The 22,973-nt window shown below is 42.2% G+C and overlaps 1 protein-coding gene across 10 annotated transcripts in view; it reads left to right on the forward strand.

Moving 5' to 3' along the window:
* ATP11C (ATPase phospholipid transporting 11C) overlaps window positions 1–22,973 on the forward strand; it is a 226,964-nt gene that overhangs the window by 90,961 nt on the left and 113,030 nt on the right. For all 10 annotated transcript variants that reach the window (XM_036304609.1, XM_036304607.1, XM_036304606.1 and 7 more), the window contains exon 2: window positions 4,155–4,274. In XM_036304609.1, coding sequence (XP_036160502.1) covers window positions 4,155–4,274 — 120 coding nt within the window. The remainder of the gene's footprint in view (window positions 1–4,154; window positions 4,275–22,973) is intronic.

The raw sequence follows: 22,973 nt of genomic DNA on the forward strand, positions 1-22,973 counted from the left end.
CAACTGCCCTCCTCCACTGGGACCCACCTCCTCCACTGGGACCTACCTCCAGGAGGTGGAGACGCTGGGACCGGCCTCCTCTGCACCGTGCAAAGCCACAGGACTCTCAGGCCTCACCACACGGAGTGGCCACCGGGCCTGACTCCGCTGTAGGCGCAGCCATCTTGTGGCGACGTTGTGCGAGGGTGTTGCGCGAGGGCCTGACGCCACCTAGGCTTTCATTATATAGAATTATAGTGTATGATGTGTCATTAAAATAGAATTGGTGCCAGCATATTTCAATTCTTTTTTTTTTTTTTTATTATTAGTTAAGGTATTACAAATGTGTCCTCATCCCCCCCATTAACCCCCAACCTCCCAGCATATTTCAATTCTTACAAATGTTGTTTCTGAGGACATTTGAATGGGAAGCAGTTCAACACAGGAGGGACTCTTAATAGATTAAAATTCATTATAAGATGGCAGGACTCATACATTTTTCACTCCAGACTACATTGTATGCATCCAAATGGGAAATTGTTTTATGATTCCTACTTGGAGTTTCTCTGCCATGGCTAAGGCACCTACATTATTCAAAATCACAGGAACTAAAACCACTGTTTTAACGCTACATTTATAGCACGTGGAAAATTACACAAGTTCAGCATTGCCATTTATATGCAGACCAAATAACATTAAACAGAGCAGATTCCACCAGAAATTGCAGGTTCATCAGATTTGAGAATAAAAACAAGCGTGGAAAAGTTATCTCTTTCATCCCACCTCACCCCCACTTCTCAGGAAGCTCCAAATCCCACCCTGCTGGGGCTGAGGAGACTTTGCCCTTTGGGAAAATCCTCGGGAGTGGACATGATGCAGTTCCCAGGCCCCTATTTCATCATCTTATAATGTTCTATCCGTGCTACCTACACATCAATTTTTATCCATATTCTCCAATTAAATGGAGATATAGAGGTCACTTAGGTCTATTTGAAAGAAATCCCAGAGATAATGTATGGGGAAAGCACTTAGGGAAACTGTAAATGCCATTCAGATATAGGGAATTCATGAAAATATCATGCCTTTATTTTTTTTAAAAAAATATCATGCCTGAACATTTGGATTATGCTCATTCCTTCCTTTTGTTCTCTGGAATTCTGTGACCTGCCAGAGAAGAAAGTTGAAAACAATTCAGAATTGAGGAAGCATTAGATCATTTTTGTTTTTAAGTTAATCAGTGACTATTGTTAATTGAGGGGAACAGTTTACATTGGCAGTACATGAAACATCCTGCAGAAAACTCGCTGACCTTCTACCTCTTTTCCTTTTACTCTTCCCCCTTTCCTTTTGCAGAATGATCTGAGATCTGGCATAAAAAGTAGCTCTTTTTTATTTACTCTATGCCATTTCTTGCTTGTGTGAAAAATGAACCAACTATGAATATTAAAATAAAGGTTGTACATTGCAGTGTGTATATGAATTTGACAATTTCTGTAATTCAAATTGGTACATTATAAGGTTGAAGTATTGTAGAGACTACAATGAGCCTGTAATTACAACAAAAGGTGAGAGTAAGTATGAAGCAGAATAAACTATACTTTTAGAAGGTGTATTCAACTTCAGTTTACATTTTGCAAAATTGATATGGGAAATTTAGTGCTCTTATCAGTAATCTGTGTCAGACCCTATATATTACAGTTACAAACAAAGTCAGTTCCTGAGGCAAAATGTATATAGCTACCATTCTAGTAAAAGCAATCTTTATTGGTTTCCAGGAACCATTTGAAAATTTATCTGCTATAATCACTGATTCTTGGCATGTGACAGACCTGCACAATCAATTGTTCTAATGCCCTTTCTTTGGGCAGATGGGTAAAAAGCTAAGCTATTCAGCACTGATACTTAGCGAATTTTTCCAGCTTGCCATGGATAGAGATTCCCACAACCTCTGTTAGCCCCATGCCAGGGTAAATTTCTAACAGTTACCCGTTATATATAGCCTCAGTGTCTCCTACTTCAGTTTATCCCAGTTACTCTTCAGTTGATTCCCTACAGATTTTGAAGGAAATACTCCACTAAATAATCCTATATAATAAAACCCTAATATGCAAATCGACCAAACAGTGGAACGACCAGTCACTATGACATGCACTGACCAGCAGGGGGCAGACGCTCAATGCAGGGGCTGCCCCCTGGTGGTCATTATGCTCCCACAGCTGGAGCGCCGCTCAGCCAGAAGCTGGGCTCACAGCTGGTGAGCGCAGCAGTGGTGGCAGGAAACTCTCGCGCCTCCATGGCAGTGCTAAGGAGTGTCAAGCCAAGTGGTAAGGAGCGAGCAGGCAGGCTGTTAGGAGTGAGGGTTCCCAGATAGCAGGAGGGCGCAGGCTGGGTTGAGGGACACTCCCCCATCATGAATTTCATGTATTGGGCTTCTAGTTATTTAATAAGCTTAAATAAAAATGGTAAGGCAAGAGGTCTTATCTATCTATATTTTGGGGGTGACTCTTATTTTTTCAAACTAAAATATCATGTTCCCTGTATTATCTATATAAGGTGCAAAAATTCTGACTAGCATACAACCAAATAGACATTTGGAGAACTTTGCAGACTCTAAGTATTTTGTGTAAAATGATTGTTTTGGGGTAGAGATTTACATCTTTGACCTTTAAATGGATTATTGAAAGGGAGCAAAGTCTTTGTGGCTGTATACTTTTAAAACATTTTAGGTTGAGGATTATCGTTTTAAGAAATATTGGAAATATATAAGTGGATATTGGTTTCTGTCATACTTCCTGTGACTTAAATATATTGTTGTCTCAAACATCTACACTAATAAAATATAAAGATGCAAATTGACAGTACATTCACGACGCCCACCAGCCAATCAGGGGTGAGTATGCAAATTAACCCAACAAAGATGGCAGGTTAATTTGCGTATGCAGGCACCGAGCTGCCGGCGGCGGGGCAGGACTCTTGTGTCTTTGCCATGGCGACGACGCAGGCGTTCCGCACCACCCCATCCGTTCTGGGCCTCTGGGCAGCGTGGGAAGGTGGAAAGGCAGCTCCGGGCCAGAGTTAAGGCTAAAAGGCAGCTCCAACTGGAACAAAGGTGGTGCCGGCAGCCAGGAGAAGGAAGGCCCATTCTTGCACAAATCTTTGTGCATTGGGCCTCTAGTGATAATATAAGTATCATCAAAGGAAACTGTCCCAAATTTATATGAGAAAATGTGTTATCCCAAATTAAGAAAACAGTGAAGCCTCAGTGAAATACAAGGTTGAGGTAAAATGGAGTTCAACCTTAGAACTTAAAGATTCGGCAGATCTGATTTTTAAAAATGTAAAAGGTACATTAGAGATATAATTTGTGAAATGTGACTTTTTGACAGTAGTCCCTGAGAAATGACAAAGGAATGTCTTTGCTGTAAAGCCAAAGAACTTAAAAGAGTTGATCATTCCATTATTATTTCTCTATTCTTATAACTAATTATTTTGTGTTTAGAAGTAATTTGTATTCTGTTTTCTGCTGTCTGGTAAGGGTAATGTCAAGGTTGTCGTCAGTAGTTGTGTAAAAATTATATATTTCAGTTTGACCTTTCCTAAGTTAGTGTGTTGCTCTGATGGTGATGGTTGAGAGTCTGTGGGTGAAAGAAAAATGACTGACAATAAAAATTATTATTTCCCTAGGATACTTTATTTAATTTTAGAATTACAGTGTTGGCCTGAGAACAGTTGGCTCAAGCAACATTTTTGCTAAATCAACAACTAAGAGCTTAGTGGAGTTTGACGTTCCTAACACGGGTTTCTCCTCTCTCTATTACTGTTTCTTTCTCTCTAGACCAGCCATGGGCAAACTACGGCCCGCGGGCCGGATCCGGCCCGTTTGAAATGAATAAAACTAAAAAAAAAAAAAAAAAAAAAAAAAAAAGACCGTACTCTTTTATGTAATGATGTTTACTTTGAATTTATATTAGTTCACACAAACACTCCATCCATGCTTTTGTTCCGGCCCTCCGGTCCAGTTTAAGAACCCATTGTGGCCCTCGAGTCAAAAAGTTTGCCCACCCCTGCTCTAGACCATAGTCAGACATGCTTAGATGAGTATTTTGAGCTCTGTAGAAGCATGGAGAAATGTGATAAAGAAAACTCATTTTTTTCCCCCTCTTTCTCTTGGTCAGTGTGCTGGAGAAGAGAAACGAGTTGGTACACGCACGGTGTTTGTTGGCAATCGTCCAATTTCAGTAGCAGAAGATTACATTGCACAAAGGTTTTGTGATAATAGGATAGTCTCATCTAAGGTAAGTTTTTAAAACTCTCTACATATTCATATAGTGAGCCAGATAATGCACTTATTTTTATTCATGCTTCTATACATACACATTGATGTGCACTTATACAAATCATATATCAACTGTGATGATTATTTCACCAAAAGGCATTATTTTTTTTTTTAAATATATTTTATTGATTTTTTACAGAGAGGAAGGGAGAGAGATAGAGAGTTAGAAACATCGATGGGAGAGAAACATTGATCAGCTGCTTCCTGCACATCTCCTACTGGGGATATGCCCGCAACCAAGGTACATGCCCTTGACCGGAATCGAACCTGGGACCTTTCAGTCCGCAGGCCGACGCTCTATCCACTGAGCCAAACCGGTTTCGGCAAAAGGCATTATTTTTAAAGCATCACTTTGTCTTGTTATAGCTGAAACATCATTCACTTGCCTTATGATTCATAGTGCCTGTTGATTATACATATTACTTTAAGCCTTAAAGTGTTCTAAAAGTAGGAAGTATTTACTTGCCCAAAGCTTCCTGAATTGCCCTTAATTGTATGGACTAGTTTGTAAATAATTTACATTCTTTTGGTGGGTGCTATCCTAGAATGACATCCTTATTTCTTTCTATTTCACTGAGGAGTTTCCCCTGCTCAGTACAATGCTTGAACAGTTAAAAGTTTGATCACTGTAGCTGTGTCACCATTTAAATAATCATCTTACTTCAGCATAATGTAATGCCAAGGGTAGAGGCCTGAAAGTCTGAAGACCTGAATTTAAATCCTGGCTTGACTATTTTCTAGCTGTGTGACCTTGGCCAATTTTATCTCTTAAGTCTGAATGTTCTCATCAGTGAAATAGACCTGATATTCAATATGTGAAAGCACTTTTTATAGTTCCTTATACCCATAGTCATCTTTCTACAAGTATTAGTTTACTAATCTTTACCTTTGGCTGACCAGATTAGATGCTAGGTGCTAGATGGTCAGCCCATGGCCATCTCTTATGGCACAGATTTTGATAATTTTCTTCACTGCCTCATGCAACCTGACAAGACATAACTAAAATGTTGGTGACAATTGGTTCACTGCATGTTTGCAAACACCTAGGACCTGAAACACAAAATTATGCCCTTGAAAAATTTAACATTTTAGTTTTCAGATGTACATGTGATTTATCCTTGGGTAGCTAGGAGATTAACATGTAAAATATAGACAGAATGAGTGAAACTGTGTTGTCATATGATCTATTGGCCTTAGAACACTTTGAGTATATTTGCATAAAAGATCTTTCTTGTTAATTTTTATTTTTAGCCAGTAATTTCCATACATGTGACTAAAATAGTGAAAAGTCCTTTCACTGAAAATTGTGACTTACCCTGCAGTAGCCAAGAAAACAATCAATAATAATCCTTTGAGTCACAATGATAGACCTGTAGAACTAACTGAAAGAGCCTAAGAGGTCATCTTGTTCAACTCACTGACTTTACAGATGGAGAAATCAAACCCAGAGAAACTGAGCTAATGACATGGTCACCAAGCAGAGTTAGTGATAAAGCCCTTTTCATATCATTGTGCTGTTTGAGTTCTTTTCTCAGTTTTATCTCTCCTTTTGCATCAAGTGAAATATAAAATATTTTCTAGGGAATTATTGTTTTCCATAGTGTTTTATGTGGAAGATGGTTAAGTGACTTTTCATTGAACTAGTGATGATCATTTTATTGCAATATACTTTGCATTTTTGCATTTTAAAAGAACTTATAAAACTCAGCTTAATTCTCAACTCTTGTTGTATTTAATAGGATATTTTTCATATTTTATCTAGCTTCAGTTTTGCCAGCAGGGAAAATAATGCAATAGGATATTTTTTAAATATTCAAGAGCTCACAGGGCAAATAAAGATTGAGTCTAAACAGATTTGTTTCTATATTTATATATATATTTTAGAAACTAGAATAAAGAATTGAATACTTAAGGACACATATATAATAATTTAATAAAGAAATTTAAAAAAAAAGAATTGAATACTGATAGACTAACAGATCTCTTTATATTCTGTAAATATTATGTTTACAGTTTTTCTAGTTAACTGCATATTAACTGATCTTCTTTTTCATAAAAGCTCTAGAGCAGAAAAAGAGGAAATGACAGTATACTAACCTCAGAAAAAGAATGAAATCTTAATAAATTTAATAATTATAAGCGTATACTATACAGTGTATAGTGGTAAAGAGCTGCATCCTTGTAGAAGAAGACCTGGGTTTAACATTAAAATAAGTCATTTAACCTCTCTATGTCTAAATTTTCTTATCTTAAAAATGGGGATATTAACAGGAATTACCTCAAAGGATTATGCTGAGGATGAAATAAAATAATCCATACAAAGCATTTAAGCACTGTGCTTGGCTTGTAGTAACAACTCAATAAATGGTAGCTGCTATTGTTACTTATATTTCTGTGGTTATTGTCATTATGGTCCTGAACAGTACTATTGATTTCCTCAATCTCATGTGTTTTGAATGTATGGAATTATTTCTCTGAAAAGGAGGCCTTTGGGTTCATTCTGAAGATAACAACAGCTTCATAATTTGACTTTTTCTTTCTCATATTGTGTTTTTTTTAATATATGTCTTTATTGATTTCAGAGAAGGAAGGGAGAGGGAGAGAGAGAGAAGCATCAATGATAAGAGAGAAACATTAATTGGCTGCCTCCTGCATACCCCCTACTGGGGATCGAGCCTGCAACCCAGGCATGTGCCCTTGGCCGGAATCGAACATGGGACCTTTCAGTCTGTAGGCCAACATTCTATCCACTGAACCAAACCAGCTAGGGCAGTGGTCGGCAAACTCATTAGTCAACAGAGCCAAATATCAACAGTACAATGATTGAAATTTCTTTTGAGAGCCAAATGTTTTAAACTTAAACTATATAGGTAGGTACATTGTTATTAACTTAATTAGGGCACTCCTAAGGCTTAGGAAGAGCCACACTCAAGGGGCCAAAGAGCCTCATGTGGCTCGCGAGCTGCAGTTTGCCGACCACGGAGCTAGGGCATCTCATATTGTGTTTTGACTGTGTTTGTATTTACACCAGAATCTTTTAATTGAAGAAATGTACAATTTATAGAATGTGTTAGCTGCTTTAAAACTTTGTAGTAAGTGTTGATTTTCTTTCTCAACCCTTTAGTAATAAAAATAATTTTCTCTTAATTGGGTGCTTTTTGTTTGTTTACAACTGCCATCAGTAATGTTAGTGTAACACTGAAGTGTTGTTAATGTAAGGAACACTAAATTTAAAAACTTTGACCTACTTAAAATGTTATTTATAAAATTAGTGTTCTTCTCTTCTTTTGGGAACACAGACATTTTCTTTAGAGAAATTTGTCCTCTGCAGCCTGCCTCCTTTAATGTACTCTGCAGGGACCTTTGGGAACAACAGAAATTTGTGGTTGGTACGAAACTTGGAAATCACTACCTCTAGCAAAAGAAGAATTGGTTACTTCTGCTAGGATCATTAGATTTCATCATATTTCTCTTTTCCACATTTTTTCCTTTAAAAATGCTGAGCCTCATCTTAAAGGCCCTTCAGTGGGATAAGAATCAGTGAACTTCACCTAACTCTTTGAAGGTAGGCCTAAGGTTAAGCTTAGTATTCTTATGTAAAAAGGCTGTTTAGGATTAAAGTTTCAAGCCTAAAATTACACTAGTGTTTACCTTCAGTTTAAAAATAAGCATTGGCCATAGAATTTATTAAACACCGTTTTGTCTGAGTCTCTTTTTAATTGAATTTATTGGGATGACATCCTATATAATAAACAGGTAATGTGCAAATTGACCATCACTCCAGCACACAAGATGGTCGCCCCCATGTGGTCACAAGATGGCTGGCAGGGGAGGGCAGTTGGGGGGACCAAGCCTGGAGGGGAGGGCACTTGGGGGGGACCAGGCCAGCAGGGGAGGGCAGTTGGGGGGACCAGGCCTAGAGAGGAGGGCACTTGGGGGGGACCAGGCCAGCAGGGGAGGGCAGTTGGGGGGGACCAGGCCTGCAGGGGAGGACAGTTGGGAGGGATCAGGCCAGCAGGGGAGGGGAGTTGGGAGGGACCAGGCCTGGAGGGGAGGGCAGTTGGGGGGACCAGGCCTGGAGGGGAGGGCACTTGGGGGGGACCAGGCCAGCAGGGGAGGGCAGTTGGGGGGGGGCAGGCCTGCAGGGGAGGGCAGTTGGGGGGACCAGGCCTGGAGGGGAGGGCACTTGGGGGGGACCAGGCCAGCAGGGGAGGGCAGTTGGGGGGACCAGGCCTGGAGGGGAGGGCACTTGGGGGGGACCAGGCCAGCAGGGGAGGGCAGTTGGGGGGGACCAGGCCTGCAGGGGAGGATAGTTGGGAGGGATCAGGCCAGCAGGGGAGGGGAGTTGGGGGGACCAGGCCTGGAGGGGAGGGCACTTGGGGGGGACCAGGCCAGCAGGGGAGGACAGTTGGGAGGGATCAGGCCTGCAGGGGAAGGCTGTTATGGGGGGGACCAGGCCTGCAGGGGAGGGCAGTTGGGGGGGACCAGGCCTGCAGGGGAGGACAGTTGGGGGGACCAGGCCTGCAGGGGAGGACAGTTGGGGGGACCAGGCCTGCAGGGGAGGGCAGTTGGGGGGACCAGGCCTGCAGGGGAGGGAAGTTGGGGGAACCAGGCCTGCAGGGGAGGACAGTTGGGGGGACCAGGCCTGCAGGGGAGGACAGTTGGGGGGACCAGGCCTGCAGGGGAGGGCAGTTGGGGGGACCAGGCCTGCAGGGGAGGGCAGTTGGGGGGACCAGGCCTGCAGGGGAGGACAGTTGGGGGGACCAGGCCTGCAGGGGAGGACAGTTGGGGGGACCAGGCCTGCAGGGGAGGGCAGTTGGGGGGACCAGGCCTGCAGGGGAGGGAAGTTGGGGGAACCAGGCCTGCAGAGGAGGGCAGTTAGGGGCAACCAGGCCTGCAGGGGAGGGCAGTTAGGGGCGACCGGGCCAGCAGGGGAGGGCAGTTAGGGGTGATCAAGCCGGCAGGGGAGGGCAGTTGGGGGCAATCAGGCCGGCAGGGGAGCAGTTAGGTGTTGATCAGGCTGGTAGGGGAGTGCTTAGGGGGTGATCAGACAGGCATGTAGGTGAGCGGTTGGGAGCCAGCAGTCCTGGATTGTGAGAGGGATGTCCAACTGGTGGGATCGGGCCTAAACAGGCAGTCAGACATCCTTCGAGGGGTCCCAGATTGGAGAGGGTGTAGGCTGGGCTGGGGGACACACACACGTACCCCCTGTGCATGAATTTAGTTGGTTAATAAAATTATACAGGTTTCAGGTATATGATTCTGTAATACATCATCTGCATATTATGTGTTTACTACCCCAATCCAAGTCTCCTGTCACCATTTATCCCCAATTTACCTTCTTCTACCTTTCCCTAACCCTTTCCTTCTGGCAATAACTGTTGCCAGTGTCAATGAGACTGTTTTGTTTTGTTTTGTTTTTTTCTTTGCTTAATTCCTTTGTCTTTCTCACTCAGCCCTCAAACCCCTCCCCTCTGACAGCTGTCAGTCTGTATCTGTGAGTCTATCTATTTTGTTAGATTATTTTGTTCATTAGATTCCACATATAAATGAAATCATATGGTACTTATCGACTTGCTTATCTCACTTAGCATAATACTCTCCAGGTCCATCAATGCTGTTGCAAAAGGTAAGATTTCCTTCTTTTTATGGCTGGGTAGTATTCCATTGTGTAAATGCACCACAGCGTTTTTATCCATTCATCTACTGATGGGCACTTGGGCTGTTTCCGAATCTTGGCTCTTGTAAATCAACACTGCAATGAACATAGGGGTTCATAAATTCTTTCAAATTAGTGTTTCAGGTTTCTTCAGATATATTCCCAGAAGTGGCATCACTGGGTCATAAGGCAGTTCCATTTTTAAGTTTTTGAGGAAGCACCATACTGCATTCCACAGTGGCTGCACCAATCCGCATTCTCACCAACAGTGCAGGCAGGTTTCCTTTTCTCCACATCTTCGCCTGCACTTGTTTGTTGATTTATTGATGATAACCATTCTGGCAGGTGTGAGGTAATATCTCATTATGGTTTTAATTTGCATTTCTCTGATGAGTAGTGCTGATCTTTGTCTGAGTCTTATTCCCTGAAGCTGCCATTTTACCTGAAGTTACTAAATCCTAATACAGTAATATCCTGTTAACTCCTTTTGCTCTCCTGAATTTATGGCGGAAAGAGTGATACTTTAAAAGAAAGTTCTGCTTGACATTATTAATGGTAATGTAAATAGACTGCTCTGATGCTCAAAATTGTATTTAATGCCTATAATGTGGAGAGTTGATAACATGGATATTTTGTTCTACCACATCCAAATCCTAGTACTTAGAAAAGTCAATGCTCCTTCTGATAGCTCATTCACAATTGGCTGCTAACTTTAGTAGTTACTTTAAATCAGGGGTGGGCAAACTTTTTGACTGGAGGGCCACAATGGGTTCATAAACTGGACCAGAGGGCCGGAACAAAAGCATGGATGGAGTGTTTGTGTGAACTAATATAAATTCAAACTAAACATCATTACATAAAAGGGTACGGTCTTTTTTTTTTTAAGTTTTATTCATTTCAAATGGGCCGGATCTGCCCGCGGGCCGTAGTTTGCCCACGGCTGCTTTAAATAGTTACTGCTTCATTTTTTAACTGTGGTATACTGACACAATAGAACAAGTTATTTGGAGCCTTAGCTACACCATCAGCATTTTTAATGCTAAATCAGAAAAATTTTTGGACTTTAAGTAAAAACAAGTAATGGTCTAAAGCAGTGGTTCTCAACCTTCCTAATGCCACGACCCTTTAATAGTTTCCTCATGTTGTGGTGACCCCCAATTTCTTTGTTACAAATTGAACATAATTAAAGCATAGTGATTAATCACAAAAACAATATGTAATTATATATGTGTTTTCTGATGGTCTTAGGCGACCCCTGTGAAAGGGTCGTTCGACCCCCAAAGGGGTCGCGACCCACAGGTTGAGAACCGCTGGTCTAAAGCCTTCCTTTGCTAAAATTGAAATAACAGATTCTCAAGCTGTGATTCAGTTCACTTCAACCGCCCCTCTTTTGAATTAGGAAAGTTTATAAGATTTTTGGTTTCAAATTAAATTAACTGGTAAATGTCTGAGGGGCTGATGCACAATTTTTCACATAATTGTATCATTTTTAAAATTTATTTTTGTTGACAGAATTACAGATGCCCCGCATTTCCTCCCCATCCCCCTTAACCCGGCCCCCAGCCCACTCCAGGCCTTCATCTCACTGTTGTCTTGTGTCCATGGGCTATGCAGATATGCATATATGTTCTTTGGTTGATCTCTTCCCACCCCACCTCCCCTTGTCCCTCTGAGATCTGTTAGTCTGTCCATGCTTCTATGTCTCTGGACCTATTTTGTTCATCAGTTTATTTTGTTCATTAGATTCCACGTATAAATGAGGTCATGTGATATTTGCCTTTCTCTGACAGGCTTATTTTGCTTAGCATAATAATGTCCATCCATGTTGTATCAAAGGGTAAGAGTTCCTTCTACTTTATAGCCCCATAGTATTCCACTTATATAAATGTACCACAGCTTTTTTATGCACTCATCTACTGATGGATACTTGGGGCTGTTTCCAGATCTTAGCTCTTATAAATAATGCTGCTATGAACATAGGGGTGGATCTACTGGTATTCCTTCTGATTGGTGTTTTGGGATTCATAGTATATATTCCCAGAAGTGAGATCTCTGGGTCAAATGGCAGATCCATTTAAAAAAATTTTTAAATATATTTTATTGATTTTTTACAGAGATGCAAGGGGACGGATAGAGAGTTAGAAACATCGATCAGCTGCCTCCTGCACGCCCCCTACTGGGGATGTGCCCGCAACCAAGGTACATGCCCTTGACTGGAATCGAATCGGGGACCTTTCAGTCCACAGGCCGACGCTCTATCCACTGAGCCAAACCAGTTAGGGCCATTTTAAATTTTTTTTAGGAAACTCCATACTGCTTTCCACAGTGGCTGCACCAGTCTGCATTCCTACCAGCAGTGTACTAGTGTTCTCTTTTTCCCACATCCTCACCAACACTGTTTGGATTTATTGATGATAGCCATTCTGAGAGGTGTGAGGTGATACCTCATTGTAGTTTTAATTTGTTGGTGACTAGTAACATTGAGCATTTTTTCGTATGCCTCTTGGCCATCTGTTTGTCATCTTTACAGAAGTGTCTATTCAGGTCCTTTGCCTATTTTTTAAATGGATTGTTTGTCTTCCTTTTGTTGAGTTGTATAATTTTTATATATTTTGGAAATTAACCCCTTAAAAGATGTATCATTGGTGAATATGTTCTCCTATACAGTGGGTTCCCTTTGCATTTTGAGGATGGTTTCTTTTGCTGTGCCAAACTTTTTATGTTGATGTAGTCCCATTTGTTCATTTTTTCTTTTGTTTCTTTTGCCCTAGCAGATGTATCAGCAGAAATTCTGCTATGTGAGATGTCTAAGATCTTACTGCCTATGTCGTCTTCTAGGACTTTTATGGTTTCTCATCTTACATTTAAGTCATTTTTTTATTTTGAGTTTATTATATATAGTGTAAGTTTGTTGTGTAATTTCATTTTTTGAATGTACCTGTCCAATTTCCCAACACCATTTATTTAAGAGACTACTTTTACTCCATTGTATGCTTTTGACTCATTTGTCAGATATTTATTTATTTATTTTTTTAATATATTTTTTTATTGATTAAGATATTACATATGTGTCCTTGTCCCCACGTTACCCTCTATCCCCCACCCCCCCCACCCCCGCTCATGCCCTCACCCCCCCGTTGTCCATGTCCATTGATTAGGCCTATATGCTTGTATATAAGTCCTTTGGTTGATCTTTCCCCCTTACCCCCACCCTCCCCTACCTTCCCTCCAAGTCCCGACAGTCCAATCAATGCCTCTCCGTCTCTGGATCAGTCCTTGTTCATCAGCTTATGTTGTTCATTATATTCCACAAATGAGTGAGATCCTGTGGTATTTATCCGCTCTCAAGTTCCATCCCTGCTGTGGCAAATGGTAAGAGTTCCTTTTTCTTCTTCCTCTTCTTAAAGAATACCTTTCAGCATTTCAGATAATGCTGGTTTGGTGGTGATGAACTCCTTTAGCTTTTTCTTATCCGTGAAGCTCTTTATCTGACCTTCTATTCTGAATGATAGCTTTGCTGGATAAAGTAATCTTGGTTGCAGGTTCTTGCTATTCATCACTTTGAATATTTCTTGCCAGTCTCTTCTGGCCTGCATGGTTTCTGTTGAGAAATCAGCTGACAGTCGTATGGGTACTCCCTTGTAGGTAACTGACTGTCTTTCTCTTGCTGCTTTTAAGATTCTCTCTTTATCTTTTGCTCTTGGCATTTTAATTATGATGTGTCTTGGTGTGGTCCTCCTTGGATTCCTTTTGTTTGGGGTTCTCTGCGCTTCCTGGACTTGTAAGTCCATTTCTTTCACCAGGTAGGGGAAGTTTTCTGTCATTATTTCTTCAAAAAGGTTTTCAATATCTTGCCCTCTCTCTCCTTCTGGTACCCCTATAATTCTGATGTTGGTACGCTTGAAGTTGTCCCAGAGGTTCCTTACACTATCTTCATATTTTTGGAATCTCTTTTCTTTTTTCTTTTTCGGTTGGGTATTTTTTGTTTCTTTGTATTTCAAATCTTTGACTTGATTCTTGGGATCCTCTTGTCTGCTGCTGGATCTCTGTAAATTATTCTTTATTTCAGTCAGTGTATGCTTAATTTCTAGTTGGTCCTTTTTCATGTCCTCCATGGTCTCCCTATACTTATTGAGGGATTCATTAAATTTATCGGCGGTTTCCATAAAATTCTTGAAAAACCTTATAACCGTGGCCTTAAACTCTATATCCAATCGTTTGCTTTCCTCCATTTCTGCCATTTGTGACCTGTTTCTTTGTCTCCGCATTTTGGCAGCTTCCCTGTGTTGATAGAGTGGCCCTGTGCGCCAGGTGTCCTGTAGGGCCCAGTAGCTCAGCCTCCCCAGTTACCTGGGGTGGACACTCTTGGTGCACTCTTGGTGCCTTGGTTGTTGTAGAATCACTGGGAGGAATTGACCTCCAGGCCAATTGGCTGTGAGAATCAGCTGTGTCTAAAGTGGGAGAACTTCTGTGCTGAAGACACCCTTCTGGGGCAAGACTTGCTTCAGTGGGGCTTTGGTGCTCACTGAGTCTGCTCCCTGAGTGCGTCCCTTATGGATCTGAGGAGTTGCAGTCTGGATGGACCCCCTCTGACCACTGGGTACAGTGGCTCCTGGATCTAAGGAGGTGCTAATTCAGCCTCTGCCTGAGGCCACACAGCAGGAGCCACGAAGAGGCTCAGCTGTGAAGCAATGCAAGCCGCTGCGGGGCCTTGGGCCTTCTCTTGGAAGTTCCAGGTCTGCCTGGTTCGGCTGCAGTTAGGTACATTCACATGCAAAAGCCTCTGCCGCAGCCTGGGTGGGGCGGGGTCTCAGGGAGTCAGAGGGCGGAGAAAGCAGCTATGGCCGATTCTCCGCCCGGAGTCGCGCGTCTCAGTGTTCCGGTAACGGCTGCAAGCACCTCTGAGGGAAAGCCGCCCTCAAGTTCGCTCGCTGCCGGACAGACCAGCCTCTCCCCGTATGAGTCCTGGGTCCCCAGAGACTTCCCGGAACCGGAGTTCAGAGCAGTCAGGAGCTTGTGACTCAAAAAGTCAGCCGCGTCCTCAGGTGCCACCCCCTTTCCTCGCGCGCGCGCGCCGCCGTACCTCTGCACTTCACCTCCGCAGCGCCTCTGGCTCTCAGCGTGCTTTTCTTTCCTTCTAGTTGTGGAATTTACACTCAGCCAGCCTTCCTGTTGTTCTGGATGATGTTTGCTCAGTCCTTTGCGGTAATTTTCAATTGTTGTGTGAGGCGATAATTTCCCGGTGTTTACCTATGCCGCCATCTTAGTTGCTCCCCTGTCAGATATTTATTGACCATAATGTTGTAGGTTGACTTCTGGGGTTTCAATTCTGTTCCACTGATCTATATACCTGTTCTTGTGCCAGTACCAGGCTGTTTGATTACAGTGGCTTTGTAGTATAGTTTGAAATCCATTTTAGTGATCGCTCCAACTTTATTCTTCTTTCTCAAGATTACTGCAGCTATTTGAGGTCTTTTTGCATTCATATAAATTTTTGGAATATATTTTCGAGATCTGTAAAATATGCTAATGCTATTTTAATAGGAATTGCATTGAATCTATACATTTCTTGGGGTAGTATAGACATTTAAATAATGTTAATTCTTCCAAACCATGAATACTGTATATGCTTCTAATTGTTTGTATCTTTCTCTTTTCCTTTTTTCAATGTCCTATAGTTTTCTGAGTGTAGGTCTTTTACCTCCTTGGTTAAGTTTATTCCTAGGTATTTTATTTTTGGTTGTTGTTGTTGCAATGGTAAGTGGTATTATTATTTTAGTTTTTCCTTTTGATAGTTTGTTATTGGTGTATAAAAACACCATTGATTTTCTGATGTTAATTTTGCATCCTGCTACTTTGCTAAATTCATTTATTAGTTATAGTCGTTTTTTGATGGAATGTTTAGGGTTTTCTATATATAATATCATGTCATCTGCAAATAATGACAGTTTTACTTCCTCCTTTCCAATTTGGATGCTTTTAATTTTTTTCTTCCTGTCTAATTGCTGTGGCTAGGAGTTCCAGTACTATATGGAATAAGAGTGGTGAAAGCCGACATCCCTGTCATGCTCTCTTCTTAAGGGAAACACTTTTAGTGTTTGCCCATTGAGTATGATGTTGGCTGTAGTTTTGTCATATATGGCCTTTGTTATGTTGAGGTCTGATCTCTCTATTCCTATTTTGCTGAGAATTTTTATCAAAAATGGGTGTTGGATTTTGTCGAATGCTTTTTCTGCATCTATTGATATGATTGTGTGATTTTTATCCTTCATTTTATTTATGTCATGTATCACATTTATTGATTAGCAAATACTGTACCAGCCTTGTATCCCTGGAATAAATCCCACTTGGTCATGGTGTATGATCTTTTTAATGTATTGCTGGATTTGATTTGTTGATATTTTATAGAGGATTTTAGTATCTATGTTCATCAGGGATATTGGCCTGCAATTTTCTTTCTTTGTAGTGTCTTTCTTTATCTTTTTTGGTATTAGGATAATGTTGGCCTCATAAAAAGTGTTTCAAAGGAGGATAGGTGTTAATTCTTTGAATGTTTGGTAAAACTCACCTGTGAAGCCATCCAGTTCAGGGCTTTTCTTTGCTGGGAGTTTCTTGATTGCTGCTTCACTTTTTAAAATCGTTATCAGCCTATTCATGTTTTCTGATTCCTCCTGGTTGAGTTTTAGAAGATTGTATATTTCCATGAATTTGTCCATTTCGCCTAGGTTGTACAATTTAGATGTTCATATTATTTTCTTACAATCCTTTTTATTTCTGTGGTGTCAGTTGTTCTTTGACCTCCTTCATTTCTGATTTTATTTATTTGGGTCCTCTCTCTTTGTTTTTTGATGAGTCTGGCTAAAGTTTTATCTTTTTTTTATCTTCTTAAAGAACTAGCTCTTGGTTTCATTGATCTTTTGTAGTTTTCTTTTTTTTAAAGTCTCTATGTCATTTATTTCCACTCTGATTTTTATTATTCCCTTGTATTCCTCTGGATTTTTCTTGTTTTCTCTTTCTAATTGTTTTGGTTGTAGTGTTAGACCATTTATTTGAGCTTTTTCTTATTTCTTGAGGTAGGCCTGTAAACCTATGGTTTTCTCTCACAGGACTGCTTTTGCTGTGTCCCATAGGTTTGAGGTCACTTTGTGTTCATTTTCATTTGTTTCCAGGAAGTTTTTATTTTTTTTATTTCTTCCTTGATCTCATTGGTAACCCATGCATGCTATTTAGACTCCATGTGTTTGAATGTTTTTGAGTTTTTTTTATTTTTTATTTTAGTTCATTTCTACTTTCTTGCCATTGTGATCCAAGAAGATACCTGATATGATTTCAGTCTTCTTGAACTTGTAAAGGCTTATTTTGTGTCCTAGCATGTGGCCTACCTTTAGATTCAATTAAATCCATCTGATTTTAGTGTGTCATTTAAGGTCATTATTTCCTTGTTGATTTTTTTTTTTTTTGGTCTGGAAAATCTATCCAGTGATGTCAGTGGGGTGCTAAAGTGCCCTACTATGACTCTGTTGCTGTCTATATCTCCCTAAAGTCCTCCAGGAGCTTCTGAATATATTTAGGTGCTCATATAGTCAGTGCATATGTTTTTTACCAGAGTTATATATCCTCTTAGTGGGTCCATCCCTTTAGTATTATGTAGTGATAATCTCTGTCTCTTGTTATGGCCTTTGTTTTGAAGTATGTTTTGTCAGATATAAGTATTGCTATCCCCACTTTGTTTTTGTTTTCATTTGCATGGAAATTTTTTCACCCCTTTTCTTTCATCCTGTGTGAGTCTTTCATTCTGAGGTGGGTCTCTTGTAAACAGCATATATATGGGTCCTGTTTTCTTATCTAGTCACCTACCCTATGTCTTTTGATTGCAGCATTTAATCCATTTATATTTAAGGTTATTATTATTATTTTGACTATTATATTTATTTTTTATTTTTTTATTGTTTAAAGTATTAGAGATAGTAGTACATAAGTCTCCTTTTTTCCCCCTCATTGACCTTCCCCCGGCTTCCCCTACCCCCCAGCACATGCCCTTACCACCCCTCCCCCCCCCCCCCCGGCCAGTGTCTTGTGTCCATTGGTTATACTTATATGCATGCATACAAGTCCTTCGGTTGATTTCTTACCTCCCCCCCCCCAACACTCCCCAGCCTTATAATAGGTACTTATTCATTGTTACTTTTATTCTTTTTTGCCTATGTTCCTATCTCTCTCTCTACTGCTTCTACTTCTTACAACAGTCCCTTTAGCATTTCTTGCAATGCTGGCTTGGTGGTAATAAATTCCTTTAGTTTAGTGGGGTTTTTTTGTATTGTTTTGCTTTGTTTTTGTCTTAGAAGCTCTTTATTTAATCTTAAATTTTGAAAAATAGTCTTGATGTATAGAGTACTCTTGGTTTCAGATCCTTGCTTTTCATTACTTGGAATATTTCATGCCATTTCTTTCTGGCCTTTAGTGTTTCTGTTGAGAAATCAGCTGACAGCCTTATGGGAGCTCCCTTGTAAGTAACTGACCATCTCTCTCTTTCTGCCCTTAAGATTCTCTCTTTGTCTTTAATATTTGCCTTTTATTATAATACTCCTATAAGACCCAGTGGTGCAATCTCCTTAAACTCCTGAGCTGTCTGCTCTAGGAGTGACCCTTTTGTGTGTTGTTTGGGCTTTCCTGTTAGAATTGGATCTTGATTATTGTTGTATCATTCATAGGTGTGTTCTCCCCCCAAGGTGGCTAACTGTGAGGCTCAGCCCCAACCACGTCATATGAGTTGTTGTACAGGTGCTGATGGAACAAGACAAGCGAAAGAGGAAATCAAAGAAAAACATAGAAAAGGATCCAACAATAACAGCAAAAACAACCATAAAAGAAAAGAGAATTAGGAAAGAGAAAAGACAAGAATAATAAAAGAAAGTGAAAGAACAGCAATAATAAAATAAAAAGAATGCTAGAAGAGAAAAGATTCTGAAAGGAAAGAATGGAAAGAAAAAATAACAATAAAGAATAGGCAAAGGAAACGCTAAAAAAAAAGAGTGTGAAAAAATGAAAAAAAGGAAAGATAGCACAAGAAAATAACAGTAAGAAAAGGAGACAAGAGATATGAAAGAAATAAAAGAGAACAGAAAACAATAGTAACAATAATATTAATAATAATACCAAAGCAATAAAAATGAAAAAGAGAATAACTGGGGGAGTGAAGTTCGCCTCATCAGATTTTAGTGATTACTAGGTTTTCCCGTTGGATTCTGCTTTTATGTTGTGAGGCTGTTTTGCATACTGATTTCAGGCCTCCCGGGAGATACTTTTGTGTTAACCAATGTCAGAAGCTGGCCACGTTTGGCTCTCGGGAACTTCTTCAAAACTTCAAGCAATCCACATCTTGTGGCTGCCTCTACTTGGCTTTGCTGCCCATGGGAAGGGCAGCAGCTGAGCTTGTAGACTGGCTTTTTTAGCACCATGGGGCCCTGAGGCCGGTCAGCAAAAATTCAGAATTAAGGGAAGATGGTGGGTGTGTTGCCTGTCCCAGAGCCAATCCACTGAGTCTCTTCTGAAATATTTCCCTGACCTCGGCAGGGTGGAACCCCTCTTAGGCAGTCTGGTGGGTCTGCCAGAAGCCAGGAGTTTCTACCAGCTCTTCGGTGACAGGGAAGCGCCAACCACGTTCCTGATAATAGACTGGCGGGGCCGGGGGGCAGCGGGGGGGGGGGGGGGAGATGACCCCACTCCAAAGCGCTCCCTGAGACTGCTGCCTCCTGTTGAGATGCAGGATGGGGTGTGCTGGATTTTAGAGGGTGGAGTGAGTGGGATTGCTTAGGGTGGGGCAAACTGTATCCCAAGGTGGCCAGGGTACTTGCCTTTCCACAGACTTCTGCCTCTCTGGAAAAATGGTTGCTCCTATATGGTGGGGGGATGACCCAGCACACGTATCTCGACAGCAACTCCCCAGCGACTCTCCCCAACTCCTTCCACCCCTGTCTCTCCTCAGGCTACTCCAGTCTGTATCGCTTTCCCTCTGTGAAACCTAGGGTGAGTGACTGGGAAAGAAAATCCTGTGTAGCAGCCCTTAAAAAAAGTTGCTTTGTCTCTGGGAGTCTCTGCTCCCTGACAGACGTGGGTGGCTACTGCTGGCTCTGGGATGCCCTGCCTGGCGTCCTGACCTCTCTTCTTTCTAGGGAAACCCTCCTCAACCTTGGGCCAACACTCCTAGGAGCTGGGCTAGCCCCTTTCATGACCCTGCCCTTTCTGCCAGCCTTCAGGTGGTAATTCAGGGTGAAACTCCCCAGTTTAGTTTTAATTCCAGTTTGGTTCTGGAATTAGGTGCTAGAAAGATCCATCTACTCTGCCACCATCTTAACACCTCCCCCCATAATTGAATCTTTAGAGGCCACATTTATGTACCAATTATATTTACTACAGAGTATTTGTGAAGTACATTGTATATACTTGCAAACCTGGCAGTTTTCTGTAGAACCCATTTTTTTTTAAATATATTTTATTGATTTTTTACAGAGAGGAAGGGAGAGAGATAGAGAGTTAGAAACATCGATGAGAGAGAAACATCAATCAGCTGCCTCCTGCACATCTCCTACTGGGGATATGCCCGCAACCCAGGTACATGCCCTTGACCGGAATCGAACCTGGGACCTTTCAGTCCGCAGGCCGACGCTCTATCCACTGAGCCAAACCGGTTTCAGCAGAACCCATTTTTAAACATATTCTATGTCGGTGTTGCTATTCAATTTTATAATTGCATGTTAAGATCCACTTCTTTGAGTAAGAACTTACTTATGGCCCCCCAAAAAACTTTATTCTCATTGTTAATGAAAGAAATGCTACAAACATTTTCTTCCTGTGAATTAACATTGTAATTGGTTTTAGTAATTAAGTCTGAGACTACTATTTAGGTAAACAAGTCAATTTGAATAACGTGTTATATATGGCTTTAATTAAATTAAAATTTAAATCAGATTTTTCTAAAAAGTAGGCTTTTCTTGATCTTCCTTAAAATAAGGTATGCTGTATGACATTTGTATTATAATAAAGAGATGAGAAGTTTAATTTTGCTTTTGAGTTAGAGCAAAAGAGTTAAATGACCAACACACAAGTTTTAATCAAGATTTCTTGTTAGATACCTGTGGTAAAGGGGCTATGATATGCTCTCTGACCTTTTTTGTTTGTTTGGAATTTTGAGTTTATTTTTTTAATATCTTTATTTTTTCAAGTACAGTTTGCATACAATATTATATTAGTTTCAGGTGTACATCATAGTGATTAGACATTCATATAGATTACTAAGTGATCGCCCCAATAAGTTTAGTACCCACCTGTCACCATACATAGTTATTAAAATACTAGGGGTCCAGTGCACAAATTCATGCACCTTGAAAGGAACTGTGGGCCACGAGGCTGCAGTGCGCATAGTAGTGGGTCTTGGCCCATCCTCCCCGGCCCCTCCCGCCGCGGCCCCTGATCCCCTCTCTGCTGATAGCCCTGCTCCCACCACCGCCACTCCCACATGCTGATGGTGCCAGCATTGCTTGTACCCGCTGACGGTACCGAGTGATCGGGTCTGGCAGCAGGTGCGAGCACCATCTCTGGCACCGGCAGTGGGTGCAAGTGGGGCTTGCACCAGCAGTGGGTGTGAGAGGAGGCTACTGGCCCCAATCGACCCTCAGGAACAGGGGGAGGTGGAGAAGCCCCCAGGGGTGATCGGGGCCAGCAGCCGCCACTTGTACCTACTTATGGTGCCGAGTGATCGGGGCTGGCACTGGGCGCCGGCAGCGGGTGTGAGTGGCGGCTCCAGTGCCAGCAGCAGGTGCGAGCGCTGGGCAGGACCACGGTGCACGGGAGCAAAGAATTTTCAGTAGCACCAGAAGCAGCAACCGGCCCCCTGCCTTGGTCTGGCACCCCCGCTCACCTGCTCTACTATCCCACCATGGCCAACGCCCACCATGTTCTGCGCTCTGCCGCCTGTTGCCGACACTCGCCATGTTCTGCGCATGCCCCCTGCTGGTCAGTGCACATCATAGTGCTGTTCGGTTGTTCCGCCGTTCAGTCTGTTTGCATATTAGGAATAAAAAGAGAAACATGCAAATTGACCATAACCCCGACACCCTTCCCATTGGCTAATCAGAAGGATATGCAAATTAACTGCCAACCAAGATGGCAGCCGGCAGCCAGGCAGCTGAAGCGAACAGGAGGCTTGCTTGCTCCAGTGATAGAGGAAGCCAAGGTTCCCCGCCTGCTGGTGCCGGCCTCTGAGCTGCAGTCTAAGAAGCAATGTTGCAATTATAGAAGCTAAACAAGCTCCAGAAACTTGCTTTCAGCCAGCCGGGCTTCAGCCAGCAGGACCGCAACAGTGTTTCAATTATAGAACCCAAACAAACTCAGTACCTGCTTTCAGCAGCCAAGGTCTCAGAGCTGGAGCCGAGCCTCAGAGCTAAAGCTGATTCTCAGCTCCAGTGACAGCCATAGAAGGTAAATAAATCCCAGAATAAAAAAGAAAAAAAGAAAAAAAGGAGAGGTTGGGAGCTTCAGTCACCCGCCAGTCTGAAAACAGTCCTCAGCCCCTCACCCAGACTGGCCAGGCACCCCAGTGGGGACCCCCACCCTGAAGGGGGTGTGACCAGCTGCAAACAGCCATCATCCCTTCATCCAGGCTGGCCAGGCACCCCAGTGGTGACCCCCACCCTGAAGCAACAAGATGGCAGCTAATTTGCATACTGAAGGTGGGGGGCAGTGGGCAAGGCTGTCTGCGGTCCAGGACCCGGATCTGTAACCCTGCTGGGCGGGGGGCAGTGCTTGAGGCTGTCCGTAGTCCGGGACTGGATCTGTGACCCTGCCAGATGGGCGGCAGCACTTGAGGCTGTCTGTGGTCTGGGACCCAGATCCATGTCCTGGCAGGCGGGGGGCAGTGCTTGAGGCTGTCCGTGGTCCCGGGAACTGGATCTGTGACCCTTCCTGGCGGGGCGGCAGCTCGCACAGCGGCAGATCGACCAG

The sequence above is a fragment of the Myotis myotis genome, unplaced genomic scaffold, assembly GCF_014108235.1.
Source record: "Myotis myotis isolate mMyoMyo1 unplaced genomic scaffold, mMyoMyo1.p scaffold_m19_p_4, whole genome shotgun sequence".
NCBI lineage: Eukaryota > Metazoa > Chordata > Mammalia > Chiroptera > Vespertilionidae > Myotis > Myotis myotis.